The sequence below is a fragment of the Xyrauchen texanus genome, chromosome 14 (assembly GCF_025860055.1).
Source record: "Xyrauchen texanus isolate HMW12.3.18 chromosome 14, RBS_HiC_50CHRs, whole genome shotgun sequence".
Classification (NCBI taxonomy): domain Eukaryota; kingdom Metazoa; phylum Chordata; class Actinopteri; order Cypriniformes; family Catostomidae; genus Xyrauchen; species Xyrauchen texanus.
Genome location: NC_068289.1, coordinates 18,647,557 through 18,668,346, shown reverse-complemented (window position 1 = coordinate 18,668,346; position 20,790 = coordinate 18,647,557). Strand labels below are relative to the sequence as shown.

The 20,790-nt window shown below is 42.1% G+C and overlaps 1 protein-coding gene across 1 annotated transcript in view; it reads right to left on the bottom strand.

Annotated features, from left to right (window-relative positions):
- Positions 1-20,790, bottom strand: part of pde11a (phosphodiesterase 11a) — a 170,281-nt gene that overhangs the window by 72,612 nt on the left and 76,879 nt on the right. Inside the window, exons 3-5 of the mRNA XM_052142651.1 lie at positions 15,975-16,064; positions 2,383-2,523; positions 1,526-1,590 (exon numbers count right to left, since the gene is read on the bottom strand). Coding sequence (XP_051998611.1) covers positions 1,526-1,590; positions 2,383-2,523; positions 15,975-16,064 — 296 coding nt within the window. The remainder of the gene's footprint in view (positions 1-1,525; positions 1,591-2,382; positions 2,524-15,974; positions 16,065-20,790) is intronic.

Genomic DNA, 20,790 nt, shown 5'->3' with positions numbered 1-20,790 from the left:
GTGCCGCAGACGCAGTTCAGAGAATCGGATCTGTTGGATTTTACAACACGTGAATTCATCCACTTCACCCGAAATACATAAAAGTAAGTGGCTGGTGAACTGGGAGACGAATAGAGTAAACTTTAAAGTCACTTACACAATGTGTATCTGATATGAATAAAACATTTCTAATTATGGAAAGGATTATTATTGGCTCTTCCTTTGACATCAGTGTGTATTTTACAAACTCTAAATGTATTGTTTTTTTTAGTACTTAAATGTCTGAAACCTAAAATAAACATTATGTGGTTGAAAACACTGAAAAGTTGTGATATATGACAGCTCTGAGCGCACCTGTCTCTGGCTCAGCGCCAGCCAACGTGCGAAAGCACATTTTGAATTTAGCAGTGCATGCACTGACCGTTCTAATCACACCGGTGCAGTACGTACGAAAGGGTTAATGTGATGTGATGCAGCCTAACATAAAACTAATGACCAAACTATGAACTTAGTAGAATAGCTATGAATGACCTAGTTGAATTGAAAAATAAAAGAGAAAACCAAGATCTCTTAACATATAAGCATTTTTGCTGCCTTTTTTAATAATTCTGCCTATATTATACAGGGCTTTTTGATTTTTTTTAGGTATAAGGTGTCTTGGCACTCTGTTTTACACTTATAATTTGGAAGATCTACTGGCCTGAGCACAAATTAACAAAAGGAAGCTTATTCAGTGGTCTTAAAAGGCCATTATCCTGAAAGTTTTACTTGAGATGGAAAAAAAACAAAAAACGTTTTTCATGAATATTGTTTTTTAAGTGATTTGACACTAAATTTCAATATTTCAGCTGGGCTCCTAGGCTGAAATCATTCAGGAGGTCCTAAAGAATCTTCATGTAAAAGTTGGTGCTTTTATCACCTCGGTAACGGTATTATTTAATATGTGCACTACCCAACTGGACTACTAACACAACCCCTAAACCTAACCCTCACAGAAAACCTTCTGCATTTTTACATTTTCAATAAAACATTGTTTAGTATGATTTTTAAGCGATTTGAATTATGGGGACACTAGAAATGTCCTCATAAATCACATTTATAGCATAATACCCTTGTAATTACTAATTTGTAACTTACAAAATTGTCCTCGTATATCACAAAAACACGCACACACACACACACACACACACACACACACACACACACACACACACACACACACACACACACACACACACACACACACACAGGCGAACACTCCTGCTGGCAATGAGACTGACACATCTCTCACTCAAGCTGTGTGTATGTGTGTTTCATGGGGTAATAGAGACAGTTGTCACAGTGGGAGCAACACATTAGCACAAACTCCACCTGCTGCAGTTAACTGCAAACAAACACTGCAACTCTGAAATGGCCTCATTAGCACTTAAGCAGCACTGCTCGGGTCTCAACTGCTCTCGGAGGTTAAATAAAGTAGAAGTATGTTTGTGTGCGCGAATCTGCCTGTGTGAGTGTGTGTGAATGTTTAAGCTGCCATCAGTCGCACCTGTTCTCCATGTCAGCGCTGCACTTGGGTGACAGAAGCTCAAAGGACTTGGTGAACTTCACCACCTGAAGGAGACATTAAAGTGGGCAGAATTAAGAGGATAGTTCTGTCATCATTTACTCAACCTTATGTTGTTCCAAACTCATATGACTTTTCTCTTCCATGGAACTGTATTGTTTTTAACATATCCTGGCAGCTCTTTCCATGTAATTAAAGTGAATGGGACTGGGTCTGTCAAGTTCCAAAAAGGATCATGAATGTATCATAAAACAAGTCCATACGACTAAGTCTTCTGAAACCATATGGTAGCTTTTAGAGAAGAACGTACCAAAATTTAAGCTACTATTCAGCAAAAGCCTTCACCTCCACTGAAGTTCTGAAATGAACGGCAAAATGGTCAAAGCAGACTACAAAATGGTGTGTCAATGGCATTTAACACTCTTGCGTGTCTTGCAATCAATTAACATAATTGACATCAATGGCACCATGTTTGATTTAAAGGCTACAGTGGTTAGGAAGATTTTCAGTGAATAATGACTTAAATTTTTGTCTGTTTGTCGACAAAGCTATTGTATGTCTTCAAAGGACTTGGAATATATAATATATTATGATACTTTTATGGTGATGTTTTTTATTTTTTATTTTAGAGTTTGCCAGCCCTAGTCCACATTTACTTCAGCTGGCACATGGAAATTATATAACATGGAAAAGAGCGGCCAGGATATTCTTCAAAAACTCACCTTTTGTGTTACATGGAAGATAGAAAGTATTTCGGGTTTGGAACAACATGAGGGTGAGTAAATTATGACCGAATAAAATGTTTAGGTGAACAAGCCCTTTAGAGAGATGCAGATTACCGGAGATTCAATGTCCTCCAGCAGCTGGACGGAGCAGCGTTCACACTTCAGCAGGGTCTGAGCTCGATGCATGATCTTCCTCACAATCTTCTCCAAATCGGTTTGCTCCTCAAACAGATCGTTCACAACTTCCAGAAGAGACTACACACAGTAAAAATTACAACAGTTCCAAACACTTACTATTAAAGGGATTGTTCACCCCAAAATTTCAATTCTCTCATCATTTACTCACCTGCATGTCAGATGTGTATAACTTTCTTTCTACTGCTGAACACAAGTAAAGATTTCAAAATTATATTTCAGCTCTGTAGGTCCATACAAAGTAAGTGAATGGTGACCAGATCTTTTAAGGTCCAAAAAGCACATAACAGCAACATAAAAGTAATCGATAAGACAGTGGTTAAATCCATGTCTTCAAAAGCGATATAATGAAGAAATACATCAATATTTAAGCCATTTTTAACTATAAATCTCGACTTACACATTCTTCTTTTGTTTTTGGCGATTCACATTCTTTGTGCATATCACTAACTACTAGGCAGGGAGGAGAAATTATGGTAAAAAAGTACTTAAATATTTATCTGTTTCTCATCCACACCTATCGCTTCAGAAAACATGGATCCACCGGATCATATGGATTACTTTTATAATACATTTATGTCCTTTTGGACCTTTTCTGGCAACCATTCACTTGAATTGTATGGACCTACAGAGCTTAAATATTCTTCTAAAAATCTTTGTGTTCTTCAGAAGAAAGAAAGTCATGCACATCTGGGATGACATAAGGGTGAGTAAATGATGAGAGAATATTCCTTTTTGGGGAAAAAAAATGTAAACATTGATTTTATCTGTAAAAGTTCATTTTCTAGGAAAAATGATGTTTGTTATTTTGGCCAAAAAAACAAACAAACAAAAAAAAAAACATCAAAGCAAATTTAACCAGATCAGAACATATATAAAATACTGTACATGTGGTATGCCAACATATAAAATGATGATAATTATTTAGGTAAAGATTTAAGGTTGGAACATACGTAAGATGATTTTTCTGTTTTTGTGTTACTTTACTAGGCTCTATCTATGACTCCTTTTTAAAAAATGTTTTACTCTTTTTGAAGATCCTCATTAAATGTACATGCATGCTTCCTTGACATTTTTCCATCATCTGTGTGCACTTTCGAACTGACTCTTCAATCAGTTCACTAACTGGACGTCTATTGATAAGGGATTGTGATTGTAGAGTTTAATCCAGTCATGTACTTCAAATAACACTGTGTGATTGTTTTGGTTTTTCAAGCCGTATCCTTGGCTACCTTTGATTAGAATACTCACGTGACTGAGACAGATGCATAAGCGATAGAGAGAATTTAGGGGAGGGGAAATATGGGACAAAACCTGATTTTGTCAGAATAGGTCAGGACACTAGAGGATGTCTAGTGTAACAGGATATCTGGCCACCCTAGTTCAACTTGACTGCGGGCTGGCAATGCATTGGCCGATCGCTCACATCAACATTTGTATTAAAACACAGAAAAACAAAACATAAATACACAAAATCATCTTTTAACACCCACTACCACCCCTCACCAACCCCACCCCGAACCTCAACAAACACCCCTGTGGTCATACATGAACACATACAAAAGAAAACAAAAACATATAACTAATAAAGAAGAATAAAAAAAAACATATAATAAAAATCACACATATTGAAAATTACCTCTCTCTCTCCACTGTTCCACCTAAGAACCCTCCAAGAATGCCAAGTATCCACGCCATTTCCCAACAAACAAATCCAAATTCCCTAATCTTATATAAGACCACTGATCTATATATATAACGATCAGTGTATAAGACCATTCTTCTAAGGCCACCACTCTCCCCATCTCCGAGCACCACACCTGAATTGTGGGTGCTCCATCCGACCCCTCAAAATCACCTAATAACACTGGTTAGGACCAAATCCTCCACATGATTATTCCCCACACTGCTGACTGCCCCATCTCCCAGCAAACAGAGTATGGGGAAAAATTAAACCTGAGTGCCCAAGACGTCACATACAAATTCTGAACCCTCAACTAAAACCCTTGGATCTTAACGCACCCCCCAAAAACATGGGTTGTGCCTCCATCCACCGATTGGCATCACCAGCAGGTTTGTGTGTCTTAAAGGCCAAGCCCATACAATCTAGAGGGGTCCAATAGAATCTATATACAATTTTGAATTGCATAAGGCGAACCCTTCCATCTCTATATACAGACATTTTTTTAGAATCCTAACCCACCCAACCTCCTCCAAAACCAAGTTTAAATCTTTCTCCAATAATCTCTTGATAGAAGTTAAGAGCTCCATCCCCCAGATTCTGAACTAACTGGGAGTAATACACTGATTCCTCTTGACCTTTTCCAAAAGCAGTAATCACCTCTCCCAGAGTATCTGCCACTTTACGGGGTTGTGTGCTACTCCCAAAAACAATACAGAGCAGGTGGCCAAATGCAGATGTAAATACCTATATAATTGAGATCTGGGAATCCCAAAATGCTGAACCAAATTTTCAAATGATCTCAACACTCCAATCTCATATAGGTCACCGAGTGTAGTAACCCCCTTCACAATCCACTCTGACCAGCAGGCAACATTAAAATAAATGTCTGAATTAAACACTCTGGACACTTGTGTCCATACCGAGTGCAAATGCAAGATAACAAGGTGTAACTTAACTTCTTTGGTTAGTTTGATAGAAAGGATTTGCAATGGCAAAATAGGGGCAAGAACTTCCTGTTCAATATAAAACCAGGGAGGGGCTCTCTCAGGTGGAAGAGATGAACGAGCCGAATATCTGAGACTGTAAGCATAATAATGAAATGAAATCTTGGGTTGGCCTAGCCCACTTTTGTCAATCGGTCTATGTAACTTATTAAAATGTAATCTAGGACGCTTACATTCCAAATGAAGGACTTCACTATGCTATCACACTGCTTAAAGTAAGAGAGGTTGACATCTATAGGGAGAGATTGTAACAGGTAGTTGAATTTTGGAATACAATTCATTTTAATAACAATAACCTTCTCAATTATAGATAAATGTACCCATTAGCCCACATTGATTGAAAAACTTTTTAATAAGGGATCAAAATTAACTCTAACTAAATCAGACAAATTTGAAGGGAATAAAATGCCCAAATACTTAATGCCTTGTTTGGGCCACTGGAAGGTGCCTGGCTTGAAAGCCATTACTAGCAGTATAATGTGAGAGCCAGAGCTTCGGATTTAGACTAATTAACTCTGTATCCTGAGAACTTAGAAAAGGAATTAATAATTATGTGGAGGCAAAGCATAGATCTAGTAGGGTTGGAGACAAATAATAAAATATCACAAGATTTATTTTTATTGTTCACAAGACAGAACAATAATAGGGAAATACGGTAACCCCTGCCAGGGGCCCTCATCCACAGTAAAATAATCTGAAATTAACCCATTTGTTTGTATCGCCGCTAACAGGTTTCTAGAAAGTAACTTAATCCATCCAATAAAGGTCATCCCGAACCCTTATATTTCCAAAATCTAAAAAAGATAGTCCCATTCTACCATATCAAATGCCTTTTCAGTGTCAAGTGAGATGGCAGCGACTGGAGTCTGATCATTCGCCACTGACCACATGATATTTATGAAACGTCTTATGTTATCAGAAGAGCTGAGGACTCAAATAAACCCCACCTGATCTATATGTATAAGAGATGTCATAACCTTCCTAAATCGGTTAGCCAAAAAAGTTGACAATATTTTAATGTCTAGCTGGATCAGGGAAATTGGACAATAACTTTTTCTTTTTTAAGAATCAGACTGATCCAAGCAGACTGATCCAAAGTGGGAGCTTTCCATTCATTAAAGATTCTGTATAAACTTCTAACAAATGTGGAGCCAGATCTGTTGCATAAGATATAAAAACTTCAGCATAAGATCTAAAAACTTCCTGTAGGCAAGACCTTAATTACCTCACCCAGCTCCTTCAAGGTTATCTCAGAATCAAGACAATTCTTTTGCTCAGTTGTCAGCTTAGGAAATTCTAATGGTTCCACAGACTTTCGAATATGCTCATCAGTAGATGAAGATGTGGAACTATAGAGATCAAGATAGAAATCTTGAAAACAATTATTAATATAAATGGCTATGGTAAAAATGTCACTACTTGAGGGAATGGTAGAAAAAAATAGTTTTCCCTGAATAACCAAAACTCCAACTTCTGCGAAAAAATAGTATTAAATCTGTATTTAAATTGTGTCAATTCACTGAGGCCATCAGATGACAATCAGCGCTTCAGCTCTGCCTCCACACTTTTAATATTCCCTTCCAACTCCAAGAGGTCTCATGCTTTGTATTTTTTGATGAATTAGTCATACTGTATGATCCGACCCCTAAGAACTTTGCCTTCGGATTGCTAAAGTCCAGTGCTTTCTTTAAAAAAGTTTGAGACAGAATTACATAACAGAAAATAATCTATAAAACAAACTCCAGCCAATAGGCAGAATAAACACAAAGAGCGTGCAGAATCATCCACAACTTTCCCAAAGGAGTTTTATTCCATAAAACAAACTCCAGACACTAGGCGGAACCAGCACAAAAAGAAACAAAAAAGGTGCCCAGCTTCCTCAGACAGTCAAGTGTATGCTCAGCGAGACAAGTTCACTTGGTGGCCACTTGAGAAACACACCATGACTTCCTCAGTTTATTGATTTTATGAAAGACATTGCTTGCTGTGGGCATGTAAATATTTTGTGGCCATCCTTAGTATCTATTCTCAATTTGGCCAAAAACATCAGTGCAAAAGTGATCTTCTGTCAATGCAAGAGTTTCTTGAAGGAGTGTTACTACACAAAACAAACTCCAGAAGCTAGGCAGAACCAGCACAAAAAGAAACAAAAAAGGCGCCCAGCTTCCTCAGACAGTCGAGTGTATGCTCAGCGAGACAAGTTCACTTGGGGGCCATATGAGAACACCAAATGGCTTACTCACCCAATTGTGTCTATGAAAGACAATGCTTGCATGTAAATATCTTGCGGCCATCCTTAGTATCGATTCTCAATTTGGTCAGAAACATCAGTGGAAATCCGATCTTCTGTTGATGTAAGTGTTTCTTGGATTCCTTAAATCGATCACATTTCTCTCTTGTCGAATTTGCAAAGTCTGGAAACAAGAGAATGCTATGGTTTTTCCAAGAAGTCTTTCCTTTGCTCATCGCCTCACTTAACACGAGATCTTTAATGGACGATCTCAGAAATTTGGCCAGAATTGATCGGGGCCTGTCTCCTTCAGCAGATCTGCGAGCTGGGACTCTGTGAGCTCTCTCGATTTCCAACTTAAGGCCTGTTATGTCGAGCAGACTCGGGAAGTGCTTGTCTAGGAATATCACCATATCTCGACCTTCTTCATGCTCAGGAATTCCAACAATTCGGACATTGTTTCATCGATTATGATTCTCAAAGTCTTACAACTTTTCCCAAATGTGCTGCAAATCTACTTTGGTCGTTAGCGGATTAGCAGCTTATTCCCTCTCCGATGACTCCAGATAATCGATCCATTTCTCGACGGCCCCGATTCTTGTAACCAATTCAGAGAATTTTGCCTCCATCGCCATAATCGATTGAAGTATTACAGCTAGATCATCCAGGTCCGCTATGACTTTCATTAGCATTACATGCAAGCTCACAAGTTTGAGAGTGAATAAGTGTCTTTTAATATCTCCACAGCCTGAGGATTTTGTATTCTTTGATATGTTGACTTCTTAGAACAGTTATGTAGCAGGGTGTATCGAATCTCACTGGTTTATTAAATAAAAATAATTAAAAACTAGCAAAGTGCAGAGAGCTCTTCGTTCACATGTCCGACCCTCGTCACTGCAATAGGTCTCCTGAAAAATCAGATCTGACTCTGTAACACACAGTAACAGCACTAGATGCTTACACTTATGAGCTTATGAACTTAAACACAAAAAAATCATTGAGGTATTTGGTTTTGTTGACATGTCTTTGGAGGGCGGGGTTTTGGAGACAGGGCATGTGCTTGAAGGGATGGGGGTGGTGTAATGCAGTGGCTAAGGCCACGTCCACACCATGTATTTTCTTTTGGTTATGTAGAGTGTTTTTGAAAGGCTCTGTTTATGGTGGAGGAATATGGCATTCTAGGCCACGGCCCAGAAGAAAACATTCGTTTTCGTTTGATTTCGCTACGTTTACACCTCTCGTCCACACAAATTAATCCTCTTCCACACAAATCCGCTGAAGTTTGAAAACTCTGTTTTCTGTTCCCTGACATCAGGGCCAACCCAAGCCTGGGCAGGGCAATGTTCGAATTAGAATGTAGGGCCCACTCTGAAGCGATCGCTGTCCAATTGTAGGGCCTGTCACTGGGCCACCTGAGGCGCAGAGCCCGGTTGCACTAACCTAAAGACAGCCCTGCCTGACATCATTGTTTTCCAAAGTTAAGTAGTTATGGAGAGTATTTTTAAAATGCCCAGTATTCAACAGAGAAAAACGCTGTTCTAGAGTTGATGAGAGACGTAAATGTAACAAAATCAACGCATTTTAAAACTAAAACGTATTAGTGTGTACGTGGCCTATATCTGGTGGAAATTATCAAAATGACAGAAACTGTTTTCTCAGAAAAAGAAATGTTCACCTTAAAATACAAAATTCTTTATTTACTTACTCCCATGTTGTTCCAAAACCAAATATTATTATTTTTTTTATTTAACCATGTTTATGAAGCTCCAAAACTGACCAAATATAATATACTATATGACCACTGTATGTAAAGAACAAGCCGAAATTTAACCTGAAATCCTTCACCTACTGTAGGCTGCCGCTCTCTGTTCTTATTCCCCATTCTACATATTTGATTTGGCATGTCTCATTCATTTAAAAAAAAAAAGCAAGTACTAATGGTGTATTAAGTCGTGTCTATGTGCCATTTTTGAAACTGAAAACAAATGTGATTTCAGAGCTTCAGCTGAGAAGATTTGAAGCAAATAACAAGTAGAAATTACTACTTTAATGTTTATTTTATTGTGTTTATTTATATATTTTGGAGCATGACAGATACTATGAACTGTTGTATGGAAAATAAATGCATGAAGAAAATTTCTCCTGTGTTAAAGGAAAAAATAACATCATGAGGATGAACAAATAACCTCGAATTACACAATGCAGCACTTTCTTCCAAAATGATGACTACAGGGGAAGTTGCGCAAGACAGTTGAGCCAGTAGTCCAGCTCACCTTAAGAATTATTTGAATTATATTCATGTATTACTTTAAAATTATCTGATTTTTCATAAATTTTTGTGGTAAACAAAATCAATCAACAGCATATGTGGCATAATTTAGTTTACCACAAAAATGTATTTAAACTTGTGCCATCTTTTCTTAAGAAAAAAGCAAAAATCTTGGTTAAAGTGAGGCACATACAATGAAAGTAAATGCGGCCAATGTTTGAGCTTTAAAATACTCACTGTCTCAAAAGTATAGCCACAAGACATAAACAGTATGTGTGATAACATGATTTTAATGTGATAAAATCACTTACCTTTTCTGTGAAAAGCTAATTTAAATTTTACAACTTCATTGCCATGACGACCATAAAAATGTCTAGGTTATGTAACCTCCGTTCCCTGATGGAGGGAACGAGACGTTGTGTCGAAGAAGCGACACTATTGGGTCTCTCTTGAGTGCCGAATATACCTCCGATCTATGAAAAGTCCCTGCGGAGACCATAACCGCCCAGAGAGGGGGAGGTAAAAGTGGCGAAATACACCACATGGGCTTTTAGTTCACATGTGGGAAGTGGCACGGTGGTAGATCCCGCCTCTTCGGAGGAGGAGTTGCTACAGACACGGCGACCGGGGGACAGCAGGAACTGCCCAAGATAGACGCGGGTCCACTCGTAAGGAGACCGTACCATGGAAAATACACACAGGCGGAACGTCCATGTAGGATCCCTAACCTGTGGAGCACCTATTCTAGTACAGGGTAGATTTGAGTACCCGCAGTGGATTGGGTCAGCGAATTCCTCCGCCGAATTGCGGACCCACAGGGCTAGGGAGGAGTCATCCAGGGAGCCAAGTGAGTGGGCTCTCCTGCGAGAAAAAGCGCACAGTATTACCTCAGCCAAAGGAAAAGGCGCTAGGTGCAAGCGATTCACCCGGTCAATCCGTCAGCGTGTTACCGAGTTCTACCGGCTCGGACCTGAGAAAACACGGAACGAGACTGACTCTACCCTGAGATTGTAGAATCTCGCAAAGGTATTAGGTGTTGCCCAACCCGCTGCCCTGCATATGTCTACCAGGGAAATGCCTCTAGCCAGTGCCCATGAGGACGCAACACTCCTTGTTGAGTGTGCTCGGCATCCCCCAAGCAATGGGAGAGCCTCTGTTTGGAGACAGCGTTCCCTTTCCACTGTCCACCGAAGCAGACAAAGAGCTGCTCAGAGCGTCTAAAGCTCTGCGTGCGGTCCAAGTAGGTACGCATAGCACATACCGGACACAGCAACGAAGGGGCTTGGGCACGTAGCCCGGCCGCGGTCTTAGGATCACATGTGTGTCTGCCGGACTGAACTCCAGGCAAGTGTCGGTGACAGAGAACGCTTAATGGTCCCTGACCCTCTTGATGGAGGCGAGTGCGATCAGCAGGGCTGTTTTTAAGGAGAGGGCCCTGAGTCCAATTGATTCTAGCAGCTCGAAGTGGGGTCTCTGAAGGCCCGAGAGGACCACTGAGAGATCCCGGGAGGGGAACAGGCTTGGTCGGGAGGGATTTAACCTCCGGCGCTTCTTAGGAACCTGATAATCAAGTCATACTTACCCAAAGACTTGCCATCATGGTGGGCTGCGATAGCAGCTACATACACCTTTAAGGTGGATGGGGACAGCCTCCCCTCCAGCCTCTCATGCAGAAATGAGAGCACTGACCTGCCTGCGCACCTTTATGGGTCTTCGCCCAAAGAAGAACACAAATTCACAAACAAGTGCCACTTTAGGGTGTAAAGTTGCCTGGTAGAAGGGGCTCTGGCTTGGTTGTTCATGTCTAGGACAGCAGGTGGTAGATCAGCTAGATCTTCCGCGTCCCGTCCAGGGGCCAGACCTGGAGGTTCCAGAGGTCTGGGTCTGAGAACCAAGCCCGGGTGGGCCAATAGGGAGCCACTAGAGTGACTTATTCCTCGTCCTCCCTGACCTTGCATAGCACATGTGCAAGAAGGCTCACTAGGGGAAATGCTTACTTGAGCAGCCCCGTGGGCCAGCTTTGTGCCAGTGCGTCTGCCCCGAGGGGAGTCTCTGTTCGGGCATACCAGAGCAGGCAGTGGGGGGTCTCTCAGGAGTCAAACATGTCTACCTGAGCCTTGCCGAACCGTTCCCAACCACTCTCCACTGGGCAAGCGTTGTCGTGACAGCGTGTCTGCTACCACATTGAGGCTGCTGGGGATGTGAGTGGCACACAGCAACTTGAGTCGGGAGCGTACGCCACCTTGGCGATTTATGATTTGATCAAGACGTGTTTGCCCTGAACTAGCCGGAGAAACTTCCGCAGGTCAAAGAAAACAGTCAGCAACTCTAGGCAGTTGATGTGCCAGCGCAGCGGGGCCCCTTTCCAATGGCCTGCAACTGCGTGCCCATTGCACAAGGCGCCCCAACCCAATCTGGAGGCGTCGGTCATGACCAGGACGCCTCGGGACACCTGCTGCAAGGGGACTCCTGCCCGCAGAAAGCAGAGGTCTGTACAGACTCGAGTCTGTATCCAGTGCTGAAGCGGTCTCATATTACCATGTAGGGTATTATGAAATACCTATATGTTTGTGTTGTTATGCTGTGTTTCGGTGTTGTATAACATCGTGTCGTGGTGACTTGTTTTTTCTGTGTTTGCTGTTGTCTAATGATGATGTTGCGTTTGGTTCCTTGTTGCTTGTTATCTGTTTAATCCTGCTATCTGACCCTGTCTTGACTAGGTCCCACTTGTAAAAGAGGTTTTAACCTCAATGTGATTTTCCTAGTTAAATAAAGGTTAAGAAGAAGAAGAATATATGCATCAACCCCAGCAGTGGGACTGCCGCAGAGGATGCCATATGCCTTAGGAGCTTCTGGAAAAGTTTTAAAGGGACCGTTGTGCCTGGCCTGAAAGTGGCGAGGCATTTCAGCACTGACTGACATTGAGACTGAGTCTAATTCCATGCCGAGAAAAGAGATGCTCTGAACTCTGAAGAGCAAGCTTGCTCTTTTCCCAGCTGACCTGAAGCCCTAAACGGCTGAGGTGCCTGAGTATCTGGTCCCTGTTGGCGTATAGTAACTCTCGGGAGTGGACCAGGATGAGCCAGTCATCGAGGTAGTTGAGTATGCGAATGCCGGCTTCTCGGAGCGGGGCAAGGGCTGCCTCTGTGCCGGGGCAAGGGCAGCCTTTCTTGGATACGATAAAGTAAGGGCTGTAGAGACCCTTCTTCATCTCGGTTGGAGGGACAGGCTCTATCGCGTCTTTGAGCAAAAGGGTCGTGATTTCCGTGCGCAGGGACTTGGCATGTTCGCCGTGTACTGCGGAAAAGCAGACGCCCGCAAAGGGGGGCAGGGGCCTGGCAAACTAAATTGCGTAACCGAGTCGGATGGTCCTGGCCAGCCAGCGAGACGGGTTGGGAAGTGAAAGCCACGCATCCAAGCTTCGTGCTAGGGGCATTAAAGGGACGAATATTTATGATGTACCCAGTAGGGCTTTGCAGCGGGGAGGAGCAGCTAGTATGGCGTCGGGAGGCAAAGGTGCATCCCGAGGCTCTGGTGCTGAGAAAAGACTCAAAGCACTTTCCTTGCTCCGCACACCCAGCAGGGGGCGGGTAAGTGACTGAGGAGGAGGTCCAGCGTCGGCATCCTCTAGACTCGTCAGAACCGGCCGGCCGGGGGACAGTCGTGGCTTGGCTGGTGGTGGGGGGTCCGCGTCCAGGGGACAGTCAAGGTCTGGTGACAGAGTGCCGTGAATTCATTTTGTAGTATTCATGAAGTATTTGAATTAATTTCATTTGCAGGCCAGGTGACCCAGAGACAAAGGAAATCGCTCTTTTATTGATTATGTGGTTACTGCAGCCCCGGAGGTATGCGGCAAATGAAATGAATTTAAATAAAGATTCTCCTCCTGGCCCCCCACCAGGGGACGGAGTTGTCTGCTTACCAGCTCCGGAGCGAACGTCTTGTCTCAGGAGAGCCTTCCGGGTCCTTGAGGGGGTCCGTGAGACTTCTTGCAGGGTGCTCGGCGCTGGGGCTGAGAGCTGGGCCCGGGTTGAGACGGAGCATGTTTTCTAGCCACTTGGCCTGTGGCGGCTGGGTTGCAGCGGGGCAGGATGTGTGAAATGGCCTCCGTCTGCTTTTTCACCATGGAGAACTGCTAGGCGAAGTCCTCGACGATGTCGCCAAAGAGGCCGAACTGGAAGACAGGGGTGTCGAGGAAGCGTGTCTTGTCTGTCTCGCGCATCTCGACCAAGTTCAGCCATGGATGACGTTCCTGAACCACAAGTGTGGCCATCGCCTGCCCGAGTGTCTGCACTGTGGCCTTCGTGGCCCTGAGGTCGAGGTCAGTCGCTGAGCGCAGTTCCTGCAGCACGTTGGGATCAGGACCACCCTCGTGCAGATCTTTAAGTGCCTTGGCCAGGTGGACTTGCAGAAGTGGCCTGTCCGTTGACGCTGTAGGCTTTAGTGGTCAATGATGACGTCATCCTACAGGCCTTGGAGGGGAGCACAGGGTGACCCTGCCAGGTGGTGGTGTTCTCGGGGCATAGGTGAATTGCAACCGCCCTATCCACCTGGGGAATCGCCGTGTACCCATGGGCCGCTCCGCCGTCGAGGGTGTTAAGAGCGGATGAGCGAGGGGCTTCGTGACGAGCAGAGAGGGGTTTCAGTCCAACCCCACGCTGGCGGCGGCCCGGGCAAGTATGTCAGACATCTGGGCGTCAGACATCTGTATGTCAGACATACTGGCCCGAAGGTGGAAGCCCAGACGAGTCCTCCGCATCAGATGCCGGACCGCTCTCCGATGTAGCGGCGAGGTCATCCAGCTCGGGGGCTCAAGAGGATAGGCAGGCAGGCTGGCTGTGTTGCCTCGAGCCCAGACGGAAGTCAACGAGCGTGCCGGGGGGCGGGGGGGTTCGTGGGGACGTACCTGGTACCGCGCCCGCTGCCATTCCCGGATCGCCTCCATCGCCAGCCGTGTCTTCCTCAATCCCGTGGGAAGAAGGAGCGATGCGGGAGGCGGCTGGAGTGGCGTTCCTTCGGTTGAAGGAAAGCCGCGACCGCAACGTTGCCATGGTCATGTTCTTGCAATGAGAACATGAACCATCCACAAACGCTGCCTTGGTGTGATCGCAGCCCAGACACACGAGACAGCGCCTGTGGCCATCTGAAGCGGAGAGCACTCTACCGCATCTAGGAACTACACATGGGCGGAAAGGCATCTTTACAAAGACGCGTCCTGAAAAGGACGTTCAACGCCGCTGTGAATTGCTCTTTTAAGAGGCAAATACTCTTTTAGAGCAAATCACTCTTTTATAAACACTTTGAAGTTTGCGCTGTCGAAGTGCCTGGGGCAAACTGCAGAGAAGGAGAAAGTCGCTGATGTGCGCCGTAGATCCAACAGCAGATTCGACCAGAGGTAAGAGGAACAGGTGTGTGACTCGCAGCTCGCTGCATACATGTCCATCGGCTCCGAAGAAAATGTTTGAATGAAACAGATGCATTTCCCCTGCCTTTATACCTATATGTCTGGGGCAGTACATGCAAATTCTGTTCGCCAACTTCTCATTGGTCTTTTTTCATAGATCAGAGGTATATTCGGCGCTCAAGAGAGACCCCTAGTGTCGCTTCTTTGACACATCGTCAAAGTGAGCGACAGATGGGGAACAACAATTTAAGCAATTTTACAAATAAAGAAGTTTTAAAAACCTTGATCTTTCCTTGTGTTGAACCCGTAATATTCCTTAAAGCAAAAACAAAGTTACCTCATCCAAACTTCTCTACACTTTCTTTTTTAATTTATTTAGACAACAGATGATGTAGCTGTTTAGTATATATTTTAGAGTAGTCAGTTAGATGCACAATAAAGTGGCAGAACTGCATGTGTGTATATAGTATATTACACACTGTCTGTATATATGGTAGGGGGGTCTACAGAAGTAGTCATATTAATGGCTTGGCGCCAACATCGTTTCCCTTTACTTTACTCATGTTCGCTGCTACTGCAAGTCCCTGTAGTGAGCAAGCACCCTTACGTCTCCTTTTCGTTCTTATTTTCTCTCATTATGTTCTAGTGTGATCGATATGTAAAATGTGTTGATGATGCTGTAAAGAAGCCACGACCCAGATTTATGCTTCCCCAGCCACACACACATCTTTTCCTAATCCAAATCCATCCAGCTCTCTGTGTAAGAAGCAGAAGATCAATACATAGATGCACACATAGAATGTAATAAACACCCACATGACATCCATAACACACTGTGCTATGTCCTGTCATCAGTGGGAGGGGTACTCTTGAGATAGACTGGGGTTTTAATGATGTACGTCTATTCTGTGTGCTCTTACCCTGCTCCTGTCGTACTCCTTCCGGGAGGCAGCGAACAGTTGGGCATTTGAGATGGCGATACCACAGAAGGGCAAGTACATCTGCAACACCTGCACAGACACAAGAGTATTTGGGAGAGGAGAGTCAATACAATGTGAGTTCCAGTGTCCAGGACATGATATGATATGATAAAGCATTAGTTTGCTCCAAAAATGTATATCCTTTCATCATTTAATCTCCCTCATTTTATTCCAAACCTGTATACCTCAATTTCTTCCATGTAACACAAACAGAGATAATTTTGGAACACTTTTTGAGACATCACACAGGTAATATAAACTACAACACATAGAGACTGTATCACCTAGATATCATATAGTGACTGTATCTGTTCCCTGAACTACCAAACAAAAACCTATATGTAATTTAAAAAAAAATTATATTCTATTAAACTTGTAAATTATTATTTTTTTAAACTGAAGATAAACATCTTATAAAGGCTGTGCTACTAATCATTATATCTCTTTCATCCAAAACACTGATTGTAAAATAAATGATTACGGTAATTTAATGAGAACGGTGGCGCGGTGGATAGCCTCACTGCAAGAAGTTCCCCGGTTTGAGTCCAGGCTCACCCAGGGCCTGCATGTTATCTCTGTGTTAGCATGGGCTTTATCCAGGGTCTCCAGTTTTCCCCAGAGTCCAAAAATATGCAGGTGGAGTCTCTAAATTTCCCTTAGGCGAGTGTGAATGTGTATGTTTGTGTGTGTTTGTAGTCCTGTGATGGACTGGCCTACTGTCTAGAAAGTTTCTCTGCCTTTGGCCCAAGACAGCTGGGATAGGCTCTGGCACTACCTGCAAAACTACATAGGTCAAGCAACTAACCTGAGACAGCTGGTATAGGCTCCAACACTACCCGCATAGGACAAGCAGCTATAGAAGATGGATGGAAGTCTACTCCCCCCATTTTTTGTTATAAACATGAGCTTTTATTATTGGTGACATCAACATTCACATAGATAATGAAAATTATACAATGGGATTATCAATTATCGATATTCTCAAAATTTGACAAGAAACAACTCATTGCCATAATTATACACAAGATTTATTTCTGTCTTATGGAGTTAAAGTTGATAATATAACAATTCTGCCACAGAGTGATGACATCTCAGATCATTACTTTGTCTCTTAACTGTGGCGCTTAGCTAAGGTCACTCAATCTACAAGTTATCGATCAGGTAGAACTATTCTTTTGACCACTAAAGATATATTCACTAATAAACTCCTAGATCTGTCTTAAATACTCAGTATGCCAACATTTCTGAATAACTTGAAACTATGGATACAGTCTTTTCTATCACTCTAGATAGAGTCATCCACCTTCAATTAAAGAAAGTTAAAGCGAAAACCCCCACCATGGTACAATGATCACATTCTTAAGAGTGAAGCTCAGAAAATTGTTTACAAGTGGAAGAGTGCAAAATTAGAGATGTTTTTCAGTGCATGGAAGGATAGTATCTAACTACAGACAGGCGCTAAAAGCTGCCAGGTCTGCATATTTTAGCAAACTCATAGAAAATAACCACAACAGTCAAAAGTATTTATTCAGTACTGTGGCTAAATTGACAAAGATTAAATCTTTGACTGAACAAGACATTCCCTCGCAGCACAGTAGCAATGACTTTATGAATTTCTTTGCTAATAAAATTGAGACCATCAGAAAAAAATGGAATTATGCAATTGTCTGCTACTGCATCTCAGAGACAGAGTGTCTCAGTATTCCCAATAAGCAACTTCAGTCCTTCGCTGTTATAGGTCAGAAAGAGCTAAAAATAATTATTAAAACGTCTTAAATCCTTGAAAAGTTAGTGTCCTCCCAACTATTTTAATTATTACAGAGAAATGGAATCTGTGAAGAATTTCAATCAGGATTTTGTCTCCATCATAATACAGAGACAGCACTTATCAGAGTTACAAATGACTTGCTCTTATCATCTGACCGTGCCTATACCTCTCGTCAAGTGCTTTTAGATTTTAGTGCTGCTTTTGACACCATAGATCACAAAATTTTCTTGGTTAGGCTTGAGAATTACACTCTCTTAGTACTTTATTAGGAACACTATGGTCCTAATTAAGTGCCCGAAGTGGTCTTCTGCTGTTGTAGCCCATCCACCTCAAGGCCCATCCTGGGCTTTTATCGACTCAGTGCTTCCTCAGGGCCAACAGCCAAGTGCCTTTGGCCTTCCTATTACTCTTTGGCCAAAGCATGCCAACTGGGCATTGAGGTCGGGTTAATGTCAAGGGCAGCGTTTTGCTGAGTCAGGTCTCGCTTTCCACCAAGCAAAGACCAAAATAAGCAAACAAATGGCAGCTTCAGTCTCCAACATGTTCATTAGGAGGACTAGCTAGTCTCCAGAGTCTGATACCTCAGCTTGAGTTTCCCTCTAGCTTGTGAAATGGGTAGGGAGTGTGATGTTGGCAGCAGGGCAGTGCATTAAGGGCAGATTTTGGGGTTTTAAGGAATGTTAATGTAAAGTGTTACCAGTATTTTGAAGAACGTTCTTTTACATACGGTACAATGCAAGCATGCTGGGGCTGTCAAGCAAAAGGAAGCATTAAAGACCATCGATGTATTCTAACTTATAAAACACATACTGTATAAAACACATTTTGTTATGAGACACATGAGAGCCAATGGTGTTTAGTGTTATTGATGTCAAACCTGGCACAACGTGCATTTACATGCCAGGTTTGAGTTCAAATTACATTTGAGAGTGGAAAATATTTTCTTTGGTCTTTGATTTTGTTCAGCAATAATATTTCATCAGAAGACTTGAAATACAGCAAAACGTGTCCACTCTAATATTCAGATTAGTTGTTGATCACTATGTAAATAATCTGTTTTTAAAACTGGCCTATGGTACCCCCAGTCTTGGATATTTGGTTACATCCTTGCATCAAAACTTCTCCTTTTCTGTTCCAGGGAAGACACAACATGAGGGTAAAGTAAATTATGACAACATTTTTATTTTGGGTGAACTACTCCATTAAAAACAACAAATAAAAAGCTGAGATATGAGAGACTCTCCAACTACAATAATAAATATATTCTGTTAAAACCATGAGAACATGCTTGTTAACCCTGAACTCAGTACCACTGAGATTTACATCTGAGAAAGGCGAATATCTATAAAATGATCACTGTTCTCAGGATAATTTATTAATGTAGAATATTTGTTAGAGTACATATTTGGTTAGAGTACATATTATTTTTGAAAATAACATACATATTTTGGGCCAGTATTTCAAACAAAATATTTCAGTTTATGGAGTATTCAGAGGAAAAAGGTGATTGAAAAAGAGAAAGCAACAGAGTAATTGAAGTAGGACATGAGAGTTCGAGAGTTATTTGCTGTGTTAAGGCCGAGGGGGGTGCAGTGGTGTTAACCTGTCACCTTCTGATTCAGTGCTGGATCAACATGCATGCACACACACACACACACGCACGTACACACACACACACACACACACACACACACACACACACACATGCACGTACACACACACTTGTGCTCAGGAGCCACTTTTATTGGAGGCCTTTGCTATAAATGGTAACACTTTATAACACTGTTCCATCACAACTATGCAGGAATTAATGCAAGACAAATTAGTAATACTATAGTAACACTTTAGTCACTATATTTATTAAAGGGGTCATGAAATGGAGAATAATTAGACATATAAGAGGTAACTGTACTGTAAAAACATACTGCACATTTCTAAACTTCCTCCCTAGTCTAAAAAGAGCCTTTAGAGTTGCCACCCTGCTGAAATGTCTCATTTTAAAATATGTCTTTTCTTGAAGTCACAAAACATTGCTTATTTGTATTTACACATCTCAAAAAATTCATCATTGCACCCTCGCCCCACCCACACGTGCACAGTTCAAGTCAAGAGAGCAGGCATTGTATGACTAACTATTCCTTGCATAACACCAAAGGGGACCCATCTGGACAATTTTGAATTATTTGTGTATATAAACATGAGCTACACAGACTCTTTGACCACTGCCGTGTATCTCGCTGCTTTTAAAAGACACAGTGTCAAGTCACAACTCTGACAGGGAGAAATTATTATTTTTCATTCAGCTGCTGCCTCTTGATTTGAACACAACATTCTTTCACCCATTTGCGTCTTTGACCGCTTCAATGCGTTTCCTGCAATGAGCACATCCGTGCGCCTCTGTTCTCATTTCTCCATGCTTTGGACTATGATGTGTGCATTTTTTTGTCAGCATTGATTGTTTGTGAACCAGTCAATATATGATTCAAGCTTTGCAAAGAAACTGTTATTGAAGAATGGGGAAGTGAAAAACACTTGGACTTGATCAAAAACTTAAGTAAACCATTTCATTCATGAATATTTAAAATGTCATGTTTGATAGTTTATGGTGTTAACAGTTGTGTTTGTGCTGTAGAGTTTAATATTTTCGGATGAAATGTGTTGGATGTGAGTTATGTGTAAACACTGAAATTTAGTTTTATAATGTTGAGGGGCTTGTTCATTCTCTTCTGGTTGAGTTTTTAAAAAACTTATTTGAGGGGATCCAAGATGTTAGCCAATAACGTTAAAGTTTTAAGGAGGTGCTTAGACCTGTATTTCAGACAGAGGGCCAAAAACAGGGTGGAAAATGATCATATATTCCTAAATTGTGACTGTTTTGGTGAAAAATCCCCCAAAAACTTGAATAACATTATCATTAGACCTAATTAACGAAGTAATAGGAAACTGCTGACTGGTAGTTCACTGTTAACTAATCAATAATTAAAGGAT